General features: G+C 41.8%; 1 protein-coding gene across 3 annotated transcripts in view; it reads right to left on the bottom strand.

Annotated features, from left to right (window-relative positions):
• Window positions 1–6,651, bottom strand: part of XPNPEP1 (X-prolyl aminopeptidase 1) — a 39,266-nt gene extending 32,615 nt beyond the window's left edge. The window contains exons 1-2 of one of the 3 annotated variants that reach the window (XM_048505790.1): window positions 6,524–6,651; window positions 255–375 (exon numbers count right to left, since the gene is read on the bottom strand). In XM_048505790.1, coding sequence (XP_048361747.1) covers window positions 255–371 — 117 coding nt within the window. In that variant the 5' untranslated portion in view covers window positions 372–375; window positions 6,524–6,651. The other 2 variants (XM_048505791.1, XM_048505792.1) reach the window with 2 other exon arrangements.
• Window positions 6,652–23,932: the final 17,281 nt, after the last annotated feature.

The following is a 23,932-nucleotide window of genomic DNA, read 5'->3' as shown; positions in this document are numbered from 1 at the left end:
GGGACCACCTGGGAAGGACAGATGGGAAAAATCTGTACTATTGAGAATCTGCACCAGGTAACAAGTACTATGCCTAGTTTATAAATAAAGATATTCTTAGGTCATACACTGTTATTTTGGCACACTTTCATATGATACTCAAACTGCGATAACCATTTTTTCAAATTAAACACTGGCAGTTAGAGAACATTAACACTTGGATATTTCTCTAAGAAACTGCCATTAGCAGAAGACAATTCTACGAATTCCCATACCTGATGTGCATCTCCTGAGGGCACAATGTAGGCTTGAATTGGCTCTGGAACATACTTGGAATTTTTCATTGCCTGCCGCAGCTGTCTAAGCAGCTCTGTAGTAATCTTTGGAGCCATGTTCCTACAGGGGGGAAAAAAACATTAGCTACAGTCCTGTGAATTTTGCACAAAAATTATTTCAAATTCCAACAGGAAATCCAAAGTTCTTTGCATGTGAAACTGCTTAAAACATTTGCTTCTCTAAGCATATTCCATATCCTAGTGTGCGTCAGTTTTGACTGGCCTCTGCTGTGGTTCCAAGATAAACACATACAGACCTTGCATTCAGAATTTTGAATTGTTTTGTCAGAGATGAATGACAGACTGGAGGAAGTACCATGCAAGAGAAACATTATGAGGTTTTTAAAAAATGATTCCAAGTGTTAGGGAAGGACGAGGCCACCAAAGAGAAGGAAACAATTCACAATCTGCTGCTTTCAATCATGGAGTAGGACCCTAGAGTGAGTAAACGCCTCCTACTCGCCAGAGGCTCAATGGGATAGTTGCTTTTAGCAAATGACCAGTACAGAAAAACTGTGTAATATTTCTTAATAAATATTCATTGGCTGTACGAGTCAGCCAAAGAATTTAGGAACCAGACTCATTTTTTTAGCCTTCAACCTCCCAGAAACTAATCTCTAACACAAACAGCTCCATCCAAAAGTGAGGGGGGGGGGGGATCCACGATTGGGAACAGCACAGCAGCTGTGCCAGCAGATTCGCCCTCTCCAGGGAACTTACCCCAGTGTAGGGGCAAAACCGCAGTTGTGTGACCAATGCCGCCCTCCCCCAGTGATGGGATGCAGCATGAGATGCTGTGGCAGTGTCCCTGAATCTCTATCACCAGTGGTAGAATAGCAGTGGCACCAACCTCACAGCTACCATTCTCTCCAAGTTGCAAAGCACAGATCCTGCACCCAAAGGGATGGCAAGTGTCATTGCTGAAGAACTTGTGATGAGGCAAACACAGCTGGGAGGGCCAGGGAGTCAAGCAGGAGCACTAGCGCCTGTGCCAATTACTCTGCCCCTGAGGAAATGTGCCAGGAACAGTCAGAGAGGCAACAGCCACCCACACTGATCATTTAGAAACACCCCAAGGGTGGTGGTTGTGGTGCCACTGTATTCTGTCCCCACAGGCACCCAGAGAGTAAATGGACCAGAAGGCAGGCCAGAGCTAGAGGAGGCAATAACCGGTTGGCCAGTGCAAAGGTCAGAAGGCCGGGAAGCATTCAGGGAAGGAGGCAACAGAGCTGGCCAGTTGGGGTGGGGGTGATGGCTGGACGAGCATCATTGCTGGCCCACAGAGACATAAGCATCTGTTCCCTCCATGGGTCACCCCTTGATAATGCAACGTTAACTCACCTTCCCCTGGTGACTTGTCAGTGGTGGTGGGAGCTGCTGGTGGGCCATGGTGAGTGAAGGGCAGAAAGGCCCCATGGCCCGAAGCAGCCACTGGCAGCCACTAGCTGCCATCAGTAGGCAATCTTTGGATGGAACAGGCCCGGCATGGGCTGTGAGGAGGGTTGGGACAGCCACCCAGTGGGCAAGGGGAGGAGGAAGGGGTCTGTCATCTATGTGAGTCACTATCAAGCAGAAGCAGCCGGAGGAGCATCATGAGTGACTGGAGTTGACATCATCAGTCAATTGCTGGTTGGAGGGCCTGCCAGCCATTGTGGCATCAGTTCCAGGGCTTCTGGAAGCCCTCCTAGGGGTTTCCCATGGTATTGCTGAAGATCACTCACAGATGGAGGAAGTCTTGGGCGATGTGACCCACTCCTGGTGGCCCCTCCAGTGCCCACACTGCTCTCCCCACTTGTGCCAGCCCTGTGACACCCAGAGGGGCTGCCTTCTCCAGTATAGTCATGTCTGTGGAGTCATTGTTAGTCCCATTTTATTTTATTTTTATATATATTCGATGTTTAAACTGCCCTCCTCCAAAGGGCTGTCCCCCATGCCGCCACCTTGGTCTTTATTCTGCTTGGTTTCCCCATCCCATGGTGTCCTCCTCTCACTCTCCCCTTATTCACCTTGTCCCTGGGCTGGCCTCCTGGATTCACTCCTCTCATGGCCTCTACTCCTCTGTCTTCTCACCGCCTCAGTTCCACTCTCTACCTTCCACCATCCCATCCCACCAGCCTTTCTTCTTTCGTTTCTCGCTTGGCACTGTGTGTGGCACAGAAACTCCCTTAGGAGGTGACTCAGCTTCATCGTAGTTGTGCCATGGCTGGATGCCACCCAGCTGCCCACCCCTCAGTATTGCACTGCCCACGTTCTGTGATCTTAGGGTCATTGTTTTTCACCAGTGGGGCAGGTAAAGAAGTCTCCAACTATACCTGAATGACAAAACGTCTTGCTACAGTATTTAGAATATCTTGAAGCGAAAAAGTTCAACAGCACTGAGAAATAAACATGCTCCGGTGCTCTAAATCAGCAATACCCAAATATTTTGCTCACAGTTCTCATCACCATAATATCCATCTCTGGGCCTATCTAGAAGATATGAGCTCTTCCTTTCCAGTCACCATGCATCCTCTTTCCCACAGAATAAATCCATGACTACAGGTCCTTTGCTATGTTCCATCCCCTCTTGGCCTCTTTTACTACGCTGGCTTCCAAAAGTGTTTCAACACCCCATTTAGGAATTGCAGCCTTAGCAAGCTTATAAAGAAATAAAGAATGACTACAATGAAGTTTTGTTATTCCTTCTATACACACACAAAAAACTTAGTCACCTGAAATGGTCTAATTCTGAAGTAACCCTTTGTGGTAAGAACCCCATGGGAAACAGCGCCATGAAAAAGACACATTGCTACTTTTATAAGGATGTATACTACAACCAACGAGGTCAGTGTTCTTAAATAACTCTTCCTCAACTGCAACTCAAGATGACATTGGAATGCTTTGACTCTACCTGACCATTCCAAAAAGACTCCGTTGCCTTGGAGGTCATATTAGCCCATTGCAGTACTGAAATGACTGAATGGAATAACTGACGTACAAAACAGTGCGGACACGTCCTTAGATCAACCCATGGTCTCATCAGCACAGTTAATTTGACATTCAAAACTGAATAGTGGATGTACATTCAACAATATTAATTAACATTTGAAAGGACTGGAAAGGCCTAGTATGTGCAATGAACAAGCTCATGCTGCACTTTGCTTTGATAAAATTGGCAGAAGGTTGCTTATTCAGCACAGCAGATAGGAGATCTTTTTCTGAGAACATAACATCTGGTATATTCCAAAACGGACTTGAAATATGAAGCTTAGCTAGGACACTTTTTCGCCATAATATTAAAATGGCAGAAACTGTGCATGTATAAAACTTCTCTCAAGAAACTGAAGACATTTTAGAATATGATAAATACATAACATGTATAGTTATCAAGTGTTTTCTAGACTTGCTGTAGCTGTTATTGAAATTTATCCATTATTTGCTTTAAACATTCAACAGTGCTTTATGAAACAAATGCTGCTTGACATTGAACAGCTGATGGACATGATTTCCAGGCTCTCTTCTAGTATGCTCCCCAGCTATTGATTTGCTAATAAAGTGGAAACTGCTTTGGGCAGCCAAAGCCCCATATTTAATACAGAGTGCCCAACATGCTAAATAGACCGAGTTAAGATCACAGTACTTTGTCAATAAATGTGTTTATGCTACAAAAACAGGACTGAAGGATCTGACTCCTATGAGTTAGAAAAAAAATTGAAGGATCTAAGGATATTTTTGTATTTCCAAATGTGGAACCCTATTTTCAGAAAATTTATTCCAGAGAGAAAAAGTCAAGGATAAATTACATGCATCAGCACATAGTGCTCCCTATTATTTTCTCCTTTTTAAAGTTAAATTAACCAACATTCTTTAAAGGCTTATTCAGTGAGCCCACCTACTGCTAGATAGATAAATCAAGCATGAACTTCAGACAGTATCTCTGGCCTTCAGCACCATACAGCAAAAGGGCAAATCTTTACCTCCCTTCCATTTTCCTTGAGTAGTCATTAAAGCTAATTCCACCAGATTCTCCAAGGATAGAGATTATCTTGGTCACTCCAGCAGCACTAATTATAACAAGACAGTAGTTTTCATAACTTTGGTATTTGAAACCAAAATTAAATCAATTTTCTCATTAGCATAAAAAGACAGAATTCAGTTTGTGCCTGCAGGACCATGAACTATACCTGCCCTCCGTGGTCTTCTCTTTAAAACCCCTCGTTTTCTGGCCTTTTATAGCACAAATACCATCCAGCTCAGTTCTTGATTAACTTAGCAGAGCCTGACAAAGCAAAGGGCAAAACTTCAAAAGAGACTTTGGCCTAACCTCTCTCTTCCCATAATGACAAAGCACAAAATAATGATTGTTGCTATGATAGGATTGTTCCAGTTCACAACTGCAGATCAGAGACAATTATGACACAGAAGACTGAAGGCTGGACTTGGACCAGACTACCTGAGTTCAAACTGATATTAAGCCATGAAGCCAAGGGCGCATCACTCTTTATAAGCCCATTATGCTGCACAAGGGCTGTTATGAAGTTAGACATTAAGTTAATCTCTCATACCTGGCCCTCAAGTTTCTGATAAACTAGATACGTTATAAACATAAAACCACAAAGTTCCTAATTAATTTACCTGTAGCTAGAAAAGGAATTATTTGACTCAATTGATAATATTCAAAATGACATTCTCTGAGATGTTTACAGGTAATAGCAGATTTTATGCTCATATAATGGCACTGCAGTAAAATTATGAAGTTTTAAAGAAAAATATGAGACTAATTATCAGACACTCTTTAACTTATGATCTAACAATTTCCCTTCTTGGCTACCTTGCGAGCAAAGCCCAGCTTTAATCAGTCTGGAATTACTCATAGCAGCCAAAATTCTTATTGAATTCAGGAGCCTTTGATAGCACAAAGTTACCATTTGTGAACGGCAGCTTGTGAAAATTTAGAAAATTCCCTAAATGGAGAACCTGGAGAACCTGTGGGTTGCAGTAGCTATTTGACTAGATCTGGAAGACCTAGTTTTGAATCCCACGGAAGCTTGCTGGCTATCCATGGGCCACTCTAAGCCTAACCTACCTCACAGGGGGGGGGGGGTAAAATGGAGAAGGGGAAACCCCTGCAAACCACTTTTGATTCTCACAGGAGACAAATTAGGGCACAAATGAAGTAAATAAAACAAATAACTGGAATTGGGGTAGTAGAAGGACCGTCTGCTCCCACATTGTCCAGCCCATCAGTTAAGATTTGCCTCACAAACCATGCTGTCTGTTCCCCCCTCCCTCAGATGCAAGGCTAGCAGTAACTATAGCCAGCACTTTTACAATGGTGGTCCCTCACTTTGTAATGCCCTGTCTCCACCTCACACCTACCATATGGTCTACTCCTGGTTTCAGGTTTGTTTCATGTATATTCCTAGGGTACTCAATAATTGTTACACGCTGTTGTTAACAACATGTTGTTGTTACATGCTGTTGTTACTGGTTTGTTTCAGTTGTCATGTTCCTTTGCCATAAAAAGTTAACCTCATTTCCATGGCATAAACTGTTCAAAACATTACCTGACATATTTAAGCATAAATGAGAGATGTTGATCCAACAGCTTCACACCCCATAATTAATAGCTAGTGTATCTTGTAAGATTTAGTAAGAGATAAGTGCACTTTAAAGTAGGGATTTTTAAAGGCTCAGTCATGAGTTTTGACATGCTGCAATGAACTTTTGTAAAAATCATAATGGACCAAAAAAAGACAGCAAATGATTACTAACAGCCCCTTCCAAACCTCCAATACCCATTACCCAGTGCACTTCTGCATTAACAGGGACAGATTCAGACTGTTGCACAACATTCGGGAAATCTTACACACATGCTCCCACCCAGTTAGTCAGACACAAAGCTCTCTTTCTTTTCAAAAGCGAAAGCAAAAACCCTGACACCGATTTGCACCTTGAACCACTACAAGATTTAGCTTTTGACAGTTTGTGGAAACCTCGATCCTTCAGCTCAGCTAGTATGAAATGGGTTAGATTACATGTATAAATCTGCCAGCATTTATAAATCTTCAGGCTACCATTGTTTAGTTCAGCACCCCAGTTCTGCGTCCTCCTCCTCCTTCCAGGAAAGCCAAGACCCTCCAGCATGTCCCTCCCAACAGATTCACACGTGCATGCAATTCCGTTTGTCCAAAACCGCCACTTAAACGAGAAACCTTTCAATCGCCCACCTGACCCTTTTTTTTCCTCCCCTCTCTCACGTCAATGCTTCCTGGAGGCTGCCATGTAAAACTGACGTATCAACCCCGTGAGCCACCGAGGCTGGAACAGGAGGCGGCGTTTCAGACAGGCAGTGAGCTCAACGGGAGCCTTCTTAGCAGAGCCACCGGGAGATGTCGCGGCAGCTCCCATTCATTGTCTGCAAAGCACAAGGCAGGCAGGGGGTTGTTGGACTTCGTTTTTATTTAAGGGGCTCTGATTTCTCCTCCTTAGCGGAGGATTATGTTCAAGCTAATAGCCATTGATAAAATAAAATAGAGGATATAGATTGTTTTTTTCAATGCCACACGATTTTGTGAAAGTTCTTCACTTTTCCCTTGCAGAACATGTGCGTCTTTGTCAGTCATGCAACAGGCTTTGTCCAGCGCTGAATCAGTATGCAGGAAATGGGGCGTCAGATTTGAAAGATGAAATCTTAACATTTCTGAAACAATTTTTTTAATGTAATGTAAGTAAGGATTTGCTCAAGAAGGATGGGGTGGGGAAATAAAAAGGAAATTCTTTAATTACAAATGAAACAATCTGCGCATTATTATTCTTTCCATTGATTTATTTCAATATCATCTTTGCTGCAAGAACTTCAGAATAGTGCATGTGGGTTTAGGCCAATTTAGGTTTGCAACCATCTGACACATACATTAGGCAGAAATCCTCATGGCTGAATAGGCATCCACACCCTGTTCTTGTTAGCCTGTGAGCAAAGTGATTTTCACAAATGGCTATCAGTGCTGCCCTTGCGGAATGGCATAGTGGGGAGGGGGGATAGAAATGAAGTTTTTCTCTGAATTGATTGGAAGCTGACTAAAACTATACCGTGTAAGCATTCTTCATCTTCTAAATAACTGTTGTGTTTATCAGATTTTATCCTGTTTTTCCTCTTTAAAAAAACAGGGAAGCTTCGAAAAGAATAACATAATAACCAAATAAGTTAAAATAGCAAACTCAAATAATTAAAATAAACCAGCAGTTATTAAAATATCTACCATGGCCATCCAGATCTAGTCTAAAAACACTGGGACCATTAGTAGCAGCCATAATAAAAATGATTTTTTTAAAAGCAATAACACTGATAACATTGAAAATAACTTGTCAAAAAAGCTGTAGGAAATGGTCTATTTAGCCTCCCTCAAAGATAAGGTTGCCAACTTCCAGGCAAGGCCTGGAGCTCTTCCAGTATTCCAATTGATCCAGAGACAACAAAGATTCATTCCAGTGGAGCAAATGGCAGCTTCAGAAGGTAGACTCTATGGCATATCCCACAGAGATCCTCCTCAAATTCTACCTCAAAATCTCTGAGGAATTTCCCAGGCATGAGGAGGTCAGTCTACAAAGGATCTCTGGTCTCTGGAAGGGAAAGAGTTCCAGAGTTCAGAGGCAGTCATGGAAAAGGCTTTCTCTGCATAGTCACTTACCTTAACTCTGATTGGGAAGGCCAACTCTGAAAGATGTCAAGATATTTGCACAGTCATGGGGATGTAGGTGATCCTGCAAATACCTCATTTCAAGGCTTTTTGGAGGTCAGCACCACTGCTTTGAATTAATTCTGGAAACAGTCTGGGAGACACCAGAGATATTGTAGCACAGGGAAGAACGGCCCCTGCAATGTGTCCCAGTCAGCACCCTGGGTGCCATATTCTGCATCAGCTGCAGTTTCCAAACCATTTTCAAAGGCAGACCCATCTAAAGCAAATTATATTACTCCAGTCTTGATGTCACCAGGGCATAATGAAATCAAGGCCCCCCAGGTCTGCTGTTTCCAGAAACAATCACAGATCATAAAACAACCTAAGCTTAGAAAAGACAATGCCCAAAATCAAACTGCTTTCCTCAGCAGGTATGAAACAATCAGCTATTTAAAATAACATTTTCAGTTTTAATCCCCCCCCAAATCCATGCAGCATCAAAGTGACAGAAATAATTAATGTATAATCTGATATCTTGCCTGATTTGTTCTTCAAGTGTTGCAACTTGCCTGTTAATTGAGACTTGAGCAAATTTTCGTGTGTGTATTTTCTTTTTTTATTTAGGCCCTTGGAAAAACAGCTTTTGTTATAAAGAAATGGAGATGACCACTACTACACAATTACTAGGATTAAAGGCAAGAAAATTTGTCATGTAGGTTTTGTGTGTGTGTGTGTGTGTGGGAAGACAGCAGATAATTTGTTTGTTTTATTGCTAACAGGCTGAATCTGGGAGGAATTTCCCTTCATCCATCAAGCGAGCAGCAAGTGCAGAATGTTATAGTTTTGGTTGTACAGTTAGATCCATTGGTGCCAAGAGGAGGATGTTTTTCTCATTTTCCTTAGTCATGACCAAAGATTACCAAATATAAATGTTCATGTTCATCATACATCAAGGGAATCACTGATCGTATAGGGAAACTGTTGAAGAAACATTATCTCCAAACAATCTTCAGGCCCACCAAGATAATTCAACAAATGCTACGATCAGGGGGTTCCTCTAACTTCTGCAGGAGTTCACTGCATACCTTGTAGCTGTGGACAAGTCTACATAGGGACCACGAAACGCAGCGTCCAGACACAAATCAAAGAACATAAAAGGCACTGCAGACGAATTCATCCAGAAAAATCAGCAGTAGCAGAACATGTTATAAACCAAGCTGGACACAGAATGTTATTTGAAAACACAGAAATGCTGGACCACTCTGACAGCCACTACAACAGACTACACAGAGAAGCCAGGGGCGGATCTGCCAGAGGGACATGGAATATCACATGTCCTCGGGCACCACCCATCTGATCACGGGGGGGGGGGGCAAAATCACCCACACACACCAAAGCTGCAACCCCCCTGCTCCTGATGAACAAGGCAGGGAGGCGGGTGCCGATTGAGGTTGAATGGAAGGGGCTCGCTCTTGCAAAGCGTGGTCGTGCCCGGAAAGTGCGCAGGCAGTCTGGGCTGATGCAAAGCGAGCCTCCCTCCCTCTTGTCACCGCCCAGCTCTCCTGGGCAGGCAAGGAACTCAATGGGCTGATCTCCAGCCAGAGAAGCCGCAGCCAGCCGGAGGAGGCGCCTGCACCCACCTGGGCCTCAGCTCCAGCCAGTTTTGCAGCTGCCACTCACCTCGCTACCTTCCTTGGGCACTGGGCATGTAAGTGACTCCCCGTGCTGCTCACTGGGAAGCCACCTTGCCTGCTGCTTTTGCACTCCTCCCCAGTTTTGGTCCATTGTCTGGAGGGGCTTCGCGTGCCCAGCCTCCTTTGCCTGCCCCCCTATGTCTGTCCCCAGTAGGAGGGTCACAATCTGGGCACCCACCCCCTCTCATGGAAACTCCCCCATCTAGGAAGTGATGGATCATTCCCAGCAAAATGTGATCTGCATCCCCTCTCCCTCACATATTCCAGTTCTCAGGAAATTTACTTTCACATTTCTCCCCCTCTCCGGGAGTCAGTCTACCCCCTTGGTTTTCTGTCCCACTGGTATGCTGGTGATTTTGTGGTAACCAAGTTGAAAAATCATGAGGATCCTTGAGGATCCGTGTTGTTCAACCCGGTTTTTGTGCCACTGTCGCACCACGGAGCATGGGATGCATGATTGTTGTGTTCAGACATGTAACTAAGGGCTTGAGTTGTTATGTGCTGGTGATTTTGAGATGACCAAGTGGAAAAATCATGAGGATCTGTGTTTTTCAAGCAGGTTTTTGTGCCACTGTGGTGCCACGGAATGCGGGATGCGTGATTGTTGTGTTCAGACATGTGTCTCAGGTCTTGAGCTATGATGTGCTTGTGATTTTGGGGTGACTTCGTGCAGAAATCATGAGGATCCACAGGGATCTGTGTTTTTAAGCAGGTTTTTGTGCCACTGTAATGCCACAGAGCATGGGATGCATGATTGTTGTGTTCAGACATGTGGCTAAGGGCTTGAGCTGTGGTGTGCTGGTGATTTTGTGGTAACCATGTGGAAAAATCATGAGGATCCATGAGCATCCGTGTTTTTCAAGCAGGTTTTTGTGGTGCCGCTGGCACCACGGAGCATGGGATGTGTGACTGTTGTGTTCCAGACATGTGTCTAAGGTCTTGAGCTGTGATGTGTTGGTGATTTTGGGGTGGCTTAGTGCAGTAATCATGAGGATTTCAGCTGTGTGGCATGGGCCATTGTTGTATTCAGATTTGTGAGTTGGGGCATGTTCTATAATGTGATGGTGACTTTGAAATGACCTGGTGAAAAAAAAGTTGTTTGGTCATGGTGGGGGAGGGCAGCCGCCCATATGGGGGGTGGAAAACTCATTTTTTGCCTGGGCTCCATTTTCCCTAGATGCGCCTCTGAGAGAAGCCATTGAAATCCACAGGCACATGGACAATTTCAACAGGAAAGAAGAAACTATAAAAATGAACAAAATTTGGCTACCAGTACATAAAAATACTAGAATCAAGGCTATCGCTAATGAACACCACCCAGACTCAGGATGTCTCTCTGCAGGAAGCAATAAAATGGATTTTAAAAGAGTACTTAGATGCACAGGCATACTGCTAAGCAAATAGCCTTACTAATTGATTATGCAACTTAAGTGTTACATACAAATGCCCAAATGGGGGGAATTCCACTTAACACATGCAAATCACACTTCCAAACTGCACTTTTTACACTTTTAACAATTGCTCTACTGCCATCAGATCCTCTGAAGATGCCAGCCACAGATGTAGGCTAAAAGTCAGGAAAAAAATACTACTGGAACACAGCCTTACAACCCTGAAAACCCACAACATCTTATAAATATTCAACCTATAATTCATCACAGGCTACAACAGAAATATACTGTGCTGAAAAATATGAATATTATGATTGCACTGTTAGGGAAAAGATAGAAGCTAAATAGGATCAGCCCTGGGTAGTACTTGGATTGAAGACCTCAGGGTTGCTACACAGAGACAAGCAATCACAAACCACCTCTGAATGTCTTTTGACTTTTGGTGGGGAACTCTTCAGGGTCACTGTGTTGGCCATGACCAGAGTTCACGACATGTAATGTCAGGAGATCCTTTAATGGATCTTCTAGGAAACTGGTTTTCTCCTTAGAGCAAAAGTAGCCACAGAAGACCCTAACTTTCACTGGGGCCATGGCTCGGGGAAGAAATGTAAACTTCTACAAGTAGCAAGCAAGCAAAGCCTTTATTGGCATACATAGAAAAGCGGTAACAGAACACGGCGAACATAAAAATTTTAAAAGGCAAAAAGAATAACCTCAGATATATACATATTATTACTGGCTCTGAATTATCTCCATAACAAAGCTTGCAACCTCTTCACAGAAAACAGAATCAGAATTGTTCAACAGGAGAAATAATCTAATTGAATCTGTTGACTCAGATTGGAAGAGAGGGTGTAGATTTACATATTTAGATCTAATTTTAGCAAATTTAGTGCAATGTAATAGCTGGTGAGCCAATGTTTCAACTACCTTAGAATTACAACTACACAACCTTTTAGATTTTTCCAGGTTACTAAACCTGCCATGTAGTAAGGCAGATGGCATAACATTGAATCTAGCAATTGTCAAGGCTCTCCTTGAGCAGGGGTTAGTTAAAAAATATAAGTAGTGGGCCATACGACCCTGCTCAAATGGAATTAAAAATTGTGTGGGAGAACAAGTTCTTTTAGCAGCTAGATACAGTTCAGCAAATTCCCAATCTAGGAGACAGTTTTTTGAGTAGTTTATACGCTTCTGAGCAGGACAGAGAGTAGAGTGATTCTAGAGACAAACCAATAGATCCAATTTTATTTTCAATCAGAGAAAACCAGGGGTTGGCCTGTGTGTCTGAGAGTATTAAAGAAACAAGGGAGTGTTCAGATGGAAGATAATGAAGACGCAGCCAAAATCTAAAAGCTCTAAGCCAGGCTTTAAGTTCCAAAGAATTTTGCCCAAGTTCCAGACATAGGGCTGCGTAAGGGACACAGTTAGGCAATCCCATAATTTTATGGAAAAATATGGATTGAAGAGAATTGAGTGAATGGTTAACAGCCTGTATCCAGATTGGAGCCCCATAGAGTAATTGGGATTCTATCTTCGCATTAAAAATCTTTAATGCGGCAGGAATAAAAGAGTGCCCTCTGCTATAGAAAAAACGGAGGATTCCAGAAGTACTAGATGATGACTGGGTAAGTATTGCTTTTTTATGAGGGATCCATGAGAGATTGTGTGAAAAAAGAAGGCCGAGGTATTTAAAACGGTAGACCTGTTCGAGAGGGACATTGTTTATTTTCCAGTCATATTTTTTCAAGGATCTAGTAAAACCATTATCTTGGTCTTCTCAAAGTTTATTGTTAGTCTGTTGGAATCACAATACTGTGCAAAGCGCTTCATAAGCCACCTCAATCCAACTCTGGACCGGGAAAGTAAAACAGAATCATCTGCATAGAGCAGAATTGATATATGATGTGAGGACAGCTTGGGAACATGAAAATTAGAACCAATCAAGGTTGAAGGGAGATCACTCAAATAAAGGTTAAAAAGAGTAGGGGCCAGCACACAGCCCTGTTTAACCCCTTTGGTGGTGTGGATGGGGTCAGTAAGGAGACCTTCCTGGGAGCATTTGATGCGGCAGCTGGTACCTGTGTGCAGTTGCCTTATAAGGAAAAGGAGTCTATCATCCATTCCAAGAGCAGCAAGTTTGGCCCAGAGGAGTGATCTAGGAACAGTATCGAAAGCTGCCTTCAAATCAATAAAGGCAGCATAAAGTCTACTTTGTGGCTGGCATGAATATTTGGTGGCTAAATGTGCCAAGACCATCGCATGGTCGAGTGTCGACTTCCCTTTGGTGAATCCAATTTGTTCAATCCCGATTATTCGCGATTGTAAGGCCCAATTCTGAAGTTTCCGTAGAAGAAACATGGCATAGACCTTCCCGATTACTGAGAGCAGGCTGATAGGGCGAAAATTAGAAGGATCTGAACTGACCCCCTTTTTATAGATGGGCACCACTATTGCAGTCAGCCAGAGTTTAGGGATTACACCAGAGTTGTTAATTTGTGTAAACACAGTGGCTAAAAGGGGGGCCCACCAACCTACATGCAGCTTCAGGATCTCTGGGATAATTATGTCTGGCCCGGGGGCTTTCCCACTCTTTAGTCCTTCTACTAATTCTGCCACTTCATGGGGTGAAACCGGGGGCCAATTGGGGGAACAAATATTAGGGGTAAGGCTTACATTGCAATTCCTATCCTCCTGAAAAAGTTTACAGAAGTGTTCATACCAGACGTCGGGGGAAATACAGGTAGAAATAGAGGATCTTTTTTGATCCATATTGTTGACCATAGCCCAAAACTTCCTGGTATCATTGGAAATCACAGCAGAATACAAGTGCTCCCATTGTAAATAAACATGTTCAAGCTGTCTTACTTTCATTAACTGACGGAGGTTATTTTTACATTGCGATAACTGATTCCAAAAAACAGAAGATCGAGAATTTTTGTAACATTGGTAAAGATATCGAATATTTCTATTACATTTCACACATTCCTTGTCAAACCAGGGGACCTTATTACTATTTAGTTTGGTTTTCCTCATGGAAAAGTTCAATAAAGAATCAACAATATACTCAATTAGTGATTCAAAGTTGGAGATCATCTCGTATGATGAGTCAGCATTAATGACAAGGGAAACAAGTCTACACAGACTGTGGGAACTAAACAGATCCTCAAGCATAGTCGCCATATTAGGGGACCAAACCAATCTGGGTAGATACTCAGCAGATGACTTGCTGTCTCCACAACCATCTCTGCTCTGTGATAAAACAAGGTGAAGAGAAAGGTGATCTCCCAGGAGAAAATCCCCAATTTGGAAGGATTGCACCTTGGACTTCAAGTGTGGGGAAATCAAACAATAATCAGTAACACTGCAGCCAGAGGAGGAAATGAATGTAAAATCTTGAGAGTGTTCATAGTTTGTCAAGCCATTTAACCACAGTTTATTGTGGTTAATTGCCAGTTGGGTTAATTTCTTACCGGCTGCATTAGTACCGAGGTCCTTTGAATTACGATCAGCAGGTAATAGGAGGGAGAAGGAATAATCATCATCAAGCCCCTCATGTTCAAGGAGAGATACTAAATCAGCACCAACTCTAGCATTAAAATCCCCCAATAATAAAATTTCGCTTGAGGGATAGTTGGATTCAAGTTCCTCCAAAAAGGTGGATAGACTATCCCATACATCATTTAGAGGGTTCTTAGGTAGACCTGGGGACTTCTACAAGTACACACACACCCCCACACTGTTTTCCTAACTTGAATTGCAGTCCAATCGGGAGGGGCAAAATCCACCTATGGAGGTGGCACAGGGCTGGACCAGTGGATTTGCCCTTCCCCAGGCACTTACCCTGGTGGAGGAGCAAATCTGCCACCACAGCCCTCCATGGTGACCAGACGTAGCACAGAGCATTCATCAGAACTCCTTCACCCCCACTGCCTCTGCCAGCATAGTGGGGGCATTCCAGAGGTGTGGCTTCAGATGGAATCAATATTAGTCTGTTTCCACTCACCCTTTGCCTGCCAGAATGCTGGTGACGAGGGCTTGGATTTACGTTACCCTTATGGGTGTCATAAGTCCATAGAGTCCAATGGAGGGCTTATCGGTGTCAGGGAGGCTTTTGTTTTGTTTTCTACCTCCCCATGCCACTGAGAAGACTTCTTGGAGGTGGCAGCATGGTGGCACTGCACCCTACCACCAGGGGCTCTGGATAGTAGTAGTAAATCTCATCTCAAATTGTCTCACTTCTTTTCTTTAACAATGTGCCTTTTTAACAAGTAGCAGAGCATCACACAAAGTAGCAGAATGAAGGAAAGCAACCCAAAGAAGTATGCAATGATACAAATGCAACTGTGTATTTGTGTGCTTGTTTTCTGGCTGTTCAATCTGTTCCACACAGCCAAGCAGCATGTTGTGTGCCAACTCCTATGATGACTATCTCTGAGCAGGACATGAGCCTAATTGGCATCACCTGATTCTACAAACTGTAGATACCATTATATTCACTCAGCTGGCAATAACTTGTATGTGCGCCCACTGCATCTGATAGATTAGTCACATACTTAATATTGAAGAAAAGCAATATAATTTGCAAATGTAAGTGTAAGCGTGTATAAAACTCCACCCATGCTACCTTTTTAATAAGAATGAGTAAAATTTACATGACTGTAAATGAGAAATAAAGAAAGCTTGCAAAAATTATATCTTTCTAGAAGTCTTGCTGGTTGTTATATTTGAATAATACATGGGGAATCATTTAAATATATAGGTATAGCATGAAAATTTCAATAAGCCAAGGAAAGATTACATGCCAGTTATTGCGGGTTTAGGCTCTCCGACAGCCCTAAAAGCACTCTGTGTATTTAATGCAAAATATTTAATGGATCAAGTACATTGTTTAATTAAAACTAAAGTATTACTACATAATAATGATGCCTGCTGTTTCATTTTAAAATTATCAAGTGACACTTTCCATTTTATTTGGAGTTTATTTTTTAAAAAAGCAGGATGTGACATCAGAAGTTACTAACATCTGTCATATGACAGAGGATGTTAGCTTTTTGTTATCCTTAGCCCATCAGGAAATCAACATCCTCTTATCAGTGCTCATAAATGTCACACCTTTTTCAGCACTCCAAATCTCATTTCCCACGTTTCCAAACACTTTAAAAAATATATCCCTATTCCACCCCACCTGTTGCTGTCTGCTTCTATACATCACCTTCCAAAGTCAACACACAAGCAATACATTTTAGAAAAAACTTTAGATAGGGAAAAATGATTACTATTATCTCACAGCACAGCAACATGTGTCTTCTCATGTCTGTATTGAATCTGGCATTGGATGCGGGATTTAACCCGCATCTTCCACACATACACCCCTTTGTGTATTCAAAGGCAGGAATCTCTCCCATTCCAGCCACTTCTTAAGGTATGCCCTGGTCCATCCTCCTAGGCACTTACCCCACTCTATGGAGCTCCATTCAGCCAACTTGCCAGCCTGACTCTTCCTTTTCCCCAGCCTCATTCCCCACCAACAATGTGCCAGATGGCCAGGAGCTGCACTGCTGCCCATACTGATGCTATTTGCCATGCCATGTTCTGCTGTGGCTCCCAGCTTTTCCCAAGATCTCCCTCTTAGGCCAAGGCTGGTTAATTCTCCCCTCAGCTTGGGGAAGGGTCGCTGTTTGCTCCTGCCATGGTAACTGTGGGGGCGGGGGGAGACAAAATATTATTATTACTACCATTCAATGTACTAGGCCCCAACTCATGAATCAGGCCAGTATTATTGTTCTGATTGCTTTCCCTGGCTATTCTTTACCCCCTAGCTATGTGCTAGGTACTCATTTGCCGACCAAGGAATGGATGGATGGCTGAGTTGACTATGAGCCAGCTGCCAGGATATCTGACCCACAGGGGGCTCAAACTCCTGACCATGTGAGTGGCAGTGCAAGCATTTAACCACTACACCACACGGCTCTTACAACTATGATTAACTCAGGGCTTTTCCACACATTCAATTTACTCCTGATTTTCTTGACAGTTGAATCACAAATATTGGACTTGTCCTTCCTCTGAATTTTTACAGTTGTGGAGTCAGATTATTTTCTTCAGATATCTATTAATAGGATTTTCAAGGGAGGGTACTGTCTTTGGTGGCATTATTGATGGTTCCCCTCAACTTCCTGTTCTTAGGCTGAACATATCTGAGTCCCTAAGCCTTTCCCCACAGGGCTTAGTCTCCAGGCCAGTGGTGGGATTCAGCAAGTTTGCACCACTTTGGCAGAACCGGTTGTTAAAATGGTGCTTGTAAACAACCAGTTGTTAAATCATTTGAATCCCACCACTGGAACTGGTTGTTAAATTATTTGAATCCACCACTGCTCCAGGCCCCTGATCATCCTCATCACTCTCCTCTGCAGACATTCTGTCCACTTCCTTTTTGAACTGAGGCCTCCAGAACTGAACATCGTACTCCAGATACAGCCTGACCAATATGGTATACAGCCGTGCAATAACATCTTGCAATCTGAACATTCTTCCTCTGTTGATACAAGATTACAGCCTTTTTTGCTGCTGCTGTTGATGGCTGTTGATGTTCAGCTTGCGTTCCACCTGAACCTAAAGTTTTTGTTCACACACACTGCTACCCAGAAGTATATCTACTTTTCAATATACATATTTCACATTTTTGTTACCCAGATGCAGAACTCCTCACTTCTCCTTTTTGCATTGAATTTTGTTCACATCCGCCCACTTTTCCAGCCTGTTGAGATCTCACTATATCTTCTGGTGTGTTTGCTGCTCCTGCCATTTTGGTGTTATTTGCAAAGTTAATTAATAGGCCTGCCACCGCCTCATCCAGATCATTTATAAAAATATTGGAAAGCTCTGGGTCCAGCACCCCTCTAGAACCCTCCCTTCAGTGGCGGGATTCAAATAATTTAACAACCGGTTCCGGTGGTGGAATTCAAATAATTTACCAGCTGGTTGTTTACAAGCACCATTTTAACAACCGGTTCTGCTGAAGCGAACCTGCTGAATCCCACCACTGCCTCCCTCCATTCAGATGAAACACCATTGATAACAACTCCTTGAGTGTAGTCCTCCAAACAGTTCCCTTATCCACCAAACGATCCTAGGGTTCCGTCACATTTCTCCGGTTTACCCCTGAGAACCCGGTCAAAAGCTTTACTGAAATCCAGGTAAATAACATTGACAGCATTGCCTTGATACAGTAAGCTTGTCACTCAGTTATAGAACGAAACAAGGTTGGTCTTGCAGCACCTGTTGGCGATAAATTTGTGCTTATTTCCCCCGATAAGTTGTCCTTCAGATGCTTGCAGATTGATCTTTAAAGTCTGCTCTGGTTTCTTCACTGGGATGGAGACTGCCTGACTTGTAGTTTCCTAGATCACCCCTCCTCTCTTTTTTGAAAGTTGGGATAACATTTGCTTGTACTCAAGGTGGCTAATATTGCAGTTATAAGCTGCAAGAATCCAAAACAGAAAAATCTACTGTGCGTGTTAGGGGTGTGCATTTTATTTTTGCCAAACTGAAAAAGCCAAAATACCTTTTTGGCTTTTGGAAAGGAGGGATGAAAAAAACAGAGATGAAAGGGGCCAAAGTACAGATTTTAATTTTGTAGCCAGCAACAAACATTGCTCGTTTTAAATTTTATTATTTATTATTATTAGTGTATATCTACAAATTAACATTTTAAAAATCATAGCAGTGGTTTCAGCTTGTTACAAAGTGAAAAATTATAATTTATGAAGTTTTGGAAGAGAACCTACTGGCTACAAGAACACAGGAAGTAATTAATTGAACTGGAAGGTGAAGGAAGGAAAGTTTAAGGGGCAGGAGCCCTGAAAAACCTGACTAGAATGTTAATTGTACACATGAGATAACACTGTTCTACAAATGCATTTTAAGTAAAATAAAATTGCCACATATCAGGCCAGAAGAACAGTGGACACAGAAAACAAAAAGCCCTGGGTTAGTAACAACATTTTAATTAAAACTTAATTAACAAATACAAACAATTATACACTACATGGCCATTATGGAACACCCAAAAATTGTTCCATGAGTTGCAATTGGGCAAGTATGTTCAATTCACATGTATACTAAAACAGTGGAACCATTTCAAAATACATTACAAATTAAAGTGACTCACATTCGCAAAGCCTTTGTTCTTAATTTACAATCAAGGGTTAAATTAGGGAAATATTCACAAGATCATACCAGCTTGCATAATAGCATATATTTAGAGTTTTCATGGCCAATTATCCCCTTATTAACTCATTAATTCTGACAAATGTGAATGGCTGATTTGCTCTGGTTACTAAACAACTTTTTAAAAGTTTTTGGCTGTTTTTTGCTGTCAAGTCACAGCGGAGTTTTGAAGAGAAGAGATATTCAGAAGTGGTTTGCCATTGCCTCTCTCTGCATAGCAAATCTGATTCTCTTTGGAAGTCTCCCATCCAAATACTGAGGAGGGCCACCCTGCTTTGCTTCAGAGATCTGATAAGATTGGGTTAGCTTGGGCTATCACAGCCAGAAATAATTAAGTGCTGTCAAGTCACAATTAACTTATAGTAGCCCCCTTGGGGTTCCATTGAACCAATCCCTTTTAATTTTGTTTCTGTTTATACAGCACTGTGTGTCAATACTGGAGCAAAATTACTGTCACTGTGCCAATATGCTGTCATTGGTTGTTGTTTTTTAAAAAAAACCTTAATTCTTTTAGTGTCTTTCATTCTCATTCACAATCGAAAACAATACTGTCACGTTGCCATTATGCAATGACATCACTGTGTGCTGCACCATCATGTGTCATGATTTCCTGCTGCCTGATTTCTATTCTATCCTTGCCTATGGATCTTTCCTGAAAAATCCACATTTTAGAAACTCTTCTAGTGATACTCATCTGTGGCAAAAGAGAATATAAATTACAACAGGTCCTCAGGCTTCTAGATCCTGAGAGAACGCATGTAGAAAGGGTGAGCAGAAGTAAATGGGATTATCTGAGGATGAATTGTTAATATGTGTGTACGTGTACAGTGATGGTGTGTTTAGTACACATGTGTATTCAACAATCATCATAGCTCGTAGTTAAGACTGTTGTATAATTGGACATAACTATAAACCTATATGCTGTTTGGATAAAAAGGTTGAAATAGTCAGGTTTTTGGTGGATAATTAAATTTCAATTGCATTCATTCAGCCCTAACATATTTATACTTGTGTACAAATTCCATCGATTTTTATAGACAGGGTTTTTTTAGTGCAAATTGGATGATAGCATTAAATGTTTAAAATTAATTTTAAAGTATGGGCAGTAACACTTTTTCAATTTTTGTGATGTTTAGGAAATTGAAATAGCTTTTTAATACACAACACATTTACATAGTATCATTCCATTGATACGAATAGATATTATATCTGGGCTGAGTAGTTTACTTTAAGGATGCTGGATGCTCTTAGATTTCAGTTGTAATACGTAGTTTGTCTAAAATAGAATACATGCCCTTAAAAGCCTACATTAATTATCCCATTGCCATCACCATTTCCTGCCTTGGGGGTGATAAGAACTTTGTTCAGTAAGGAGGAAAATTGTCCATACTTCCTGTTCCTGTTTGCAAGCATAAGCAGCACTTCAAATGTGCTGCATCCTGTCTTATTACTGGTGTCTCATATTTAGAAACGAACTTTACTATTGTTTGACATTTTGACTTCTGAATTATACTACCTCAAAGAACAGTTTGACTAGTCAGTGTGACAGAAAATAAATCTAAAGCTTCATCATTAGGAACAGCAGTGGAGACATTATTTTATACAACCAAAGTTAATAAAACCATAAAATGGTGATGAAATAAAAGAGAAAGTTTATGAGATTATTTTTTTCATAGCATTGTCTATGTGGATTATTGGGACTGAGGGATCAGACCTAATGGCTCCAATCTTCCACAAGCATTTCTAACCAGCAAGACATCTCTGAGGGTGGAGTAAGGACCAAACTAGACATAACGGTGGGAGGATTAATGTGCATTATGAAAAGATTGTTACAAGGCAGGTGTCTAGTGAACATTAGGAGAAATTTTCTAATAGTAAGAATGGCTTGAAAATGGAACCTATTACCTGTAGACCATGGGCCAGACCAGATGTCTTTATCAGGTAAGGTGGCAAAATGTCCTAATGAAAGGTCTTTTCTTAATGAAACGTCTTAATGAAACTTCTTTTCTGAAAAGCCTCTGTATTATGTTTGCATGTGACAACCTGAACTGAAAGGTACCTTAAGCTTTTAATGATGTCATTAAGAAGTCTGAAGTCTGTTTTGCCTACCTTTTCTAATTTGAGCTATAACTCATCAATCTATTGACCAATTTTTGATTTTAAAGCACTGTTGGAAATGTATTGTCAAAGGCTTTCATGAACAGAATCAGCTGGCTGCTGTGAATTTTCTGGGCTGGGTGGCCAAGGTCTGGTAGTTCAGTTACTGATGTTTCACCTGCATCTATGGCTGGCATCTTCAGAGGTGTGTAACACACCTCTAAAGATCTAGCCAAAGATGCAGGTGAAACATTAGGAACTAAAACTACCAGACCATGGCCACACAGCCCAGAAAATCCACAACAGTCACTGTTGGAAAGCTAATAAATTTCCCATACAAATAACAGATACTAATAATGCCTCTATTATAATTTTTTCTGATATAAGAAATAAATCAAATAAAAAGTCAATTTCACCACATTTTTATAAGATTTACAGCATATGGGGCTTTACTTAATACAGGTAACCTGAAGTATATTAGACAAATGTACTTGTGGCTTATTCTGTTGCTTTACCAGTAAGCCACAGAATGAAGAAATTAACGTTGCTATCCCACTGTTAGGTACCCCTGTTTCCCCGAAAATAAGACAGTGTCTTATATTAATTTTTGCTCCCAAAGATGCGCTATGTCTTATTTTCAGGGGATGTCTTATTTTTCTGCACCACAGCTGCATGTTCTGGTCAACGGGCATGCTTCCAAATAAAAACTTTGCTACATCTTGCTTTGGAGGATGCTTTATATTTAGCACTTCAGCAAAACCTCTACTATGTCTTATTTTCAGGGGATGTCTTATTTTCGGGAAAACCGGGTACATGAGAGCAGATCCACATGTCATGTGAATTTTTTTCTCCAGTGTTGTAACCAGATAATAGATAACTTTGTTACTGCAAAAAAAACCCCATGTTTAATTTTTGTGAGTTGGGCAACTATGCAAAAATGTTTCACTTACAAATCTTATACTGTCATTTAGAAACAGCTATAATTTTTCAAACTATTTTTAAAAATGTTCATCACTGGAATAAACTTCTGACCCAAGTTCAAATACAGAACTTCAGTTTGCATCAGTTTTCTTCAAGAATTCACAGACTTGCATGATAATATCTCCAAAATTCCAGTGTGGGCAGTTCATATATCCAATTGATGACATGATTGCCATCTCTATTGTTCCATAATCTTTTTAGCTAGGGACATTTGGCTGCCTTTGCAAACTGCATCTCTGAATTCCAGCCAGGAAGTTGACCCTAAGTGTTTGCATGAATAGCCAATCTTTGCATGGTGAACAATAGCTGGACTCCACTTCTCCATATGGAAAGTGACTTATGGCAACCCAGTAGGGTTTTCAAGACTAGATACTAACAGAGGTGGTTTTGCCACTGCCCTCCTCTGCACAGTGACCCAGATATTCCTTGGTAGTCTCCCATCCAAGTACTAACCAGGGCTGACCCTGTTTAGCTTCTGAGATCTGATGGGATCAGTCTAGTCCAGTGATGGTGAACCTTTTTGAGACCGAGTGCCCAAAATGCAACCCAAACCCACTTATTTATCGCTAAGTGCCAACCCAGCAATTTAACCTGAATGCTGTTTTAGTTTAGAAAAAACCAGTTGGCTCCCTCTTCCTCCACCCCACCGGCTTGAGCAGGGGCCAGCCTGCTCTAGCCTCCAGCAAGTCCCACGCGCACTACTCTGTGCCTCTCTAGCATCTCTGCCTCCTCTGCACCCCCCCCCTCGGGCAGCAGCCACCCAGAGCACAGGCACCAGGCCCACCAGCTGAGTCCTCCCTGCCCACCATGGTGTGCGCATGTCGTGCTCAGTGACCCAGGTCAGCCTAGATGTGTGTGGTGTGTGTGTGATTTTCTGCCCCCCCACATGAGGAACTCTGTGTGTGTGCGTGCCCACAGAGAGGGCTCCGAGTGCCACCTCTGGCACCCGTGCCATAGGTTTGCCATCACTGGTCTAGTCTATACTTGGCACAAAAAAAGTTCAGTGTAGTTCATTTACAGAAGTCATACAGATATTTAGACCATATACTTGATAGATGAATCTCTAACAATTCTGTAGTGATCTCCCATATGTCTTCCCTAGATGACTGGACATATTCTGGTAGTTCTTGACTTTTCTTAGTAATTTCAAAGAAGTTAACTTACCTCAACCTGGAAAGCACTTACAGTGTCACAGCCATGAAGGCATGCAGTCCAGTCAAGACAACAATATAAAGAACATAGTTACAATTGATGTTAAAAGATGTCTACGTCAATTAGGCATGCTGGATATATCGTTTAAAAATTTACGTATCTTTTTGGCTTGAACCTGCAAGTTGATTATCTTGTTATTTATAATCTACAATGTATGCAATTATAGTATTAGTGAGCAGTCTTTCCCAATAATATGTCACATATGCAATATTATATGAGAATACTAGTAGCTATGTATATTTAAAAGTTCCCTACAATCAGTGTGGAAGTTGTTAACAGCTGCAAGCAATTAAATGGGTAGGATTTAAATAAGTAATGTGAGACTGGATATGTTCAGGCATCAGCCCTAT

This window comes from Sphaerodactylus townsendi, linkage group LG08 (genome assembly GCF_021028975.2).
Source record: "Sphaerodactylus townsendi isolate TG3544 linkage group LG08, MPM_Stown_v2.3, whole genome shotgun sequence".
Lineage (NCBI taxonomy): Eukaryota > Metazoa > Chordata > Lepidosauria > Squamata > Sphaerodactylidae > Sphaerodactylus > Sphaerodactylus townsendi.
Note: the sequence above shows the minus strand (reverse complement) of the source record. Positions and strands in the feature narration are given on the sequence as shown.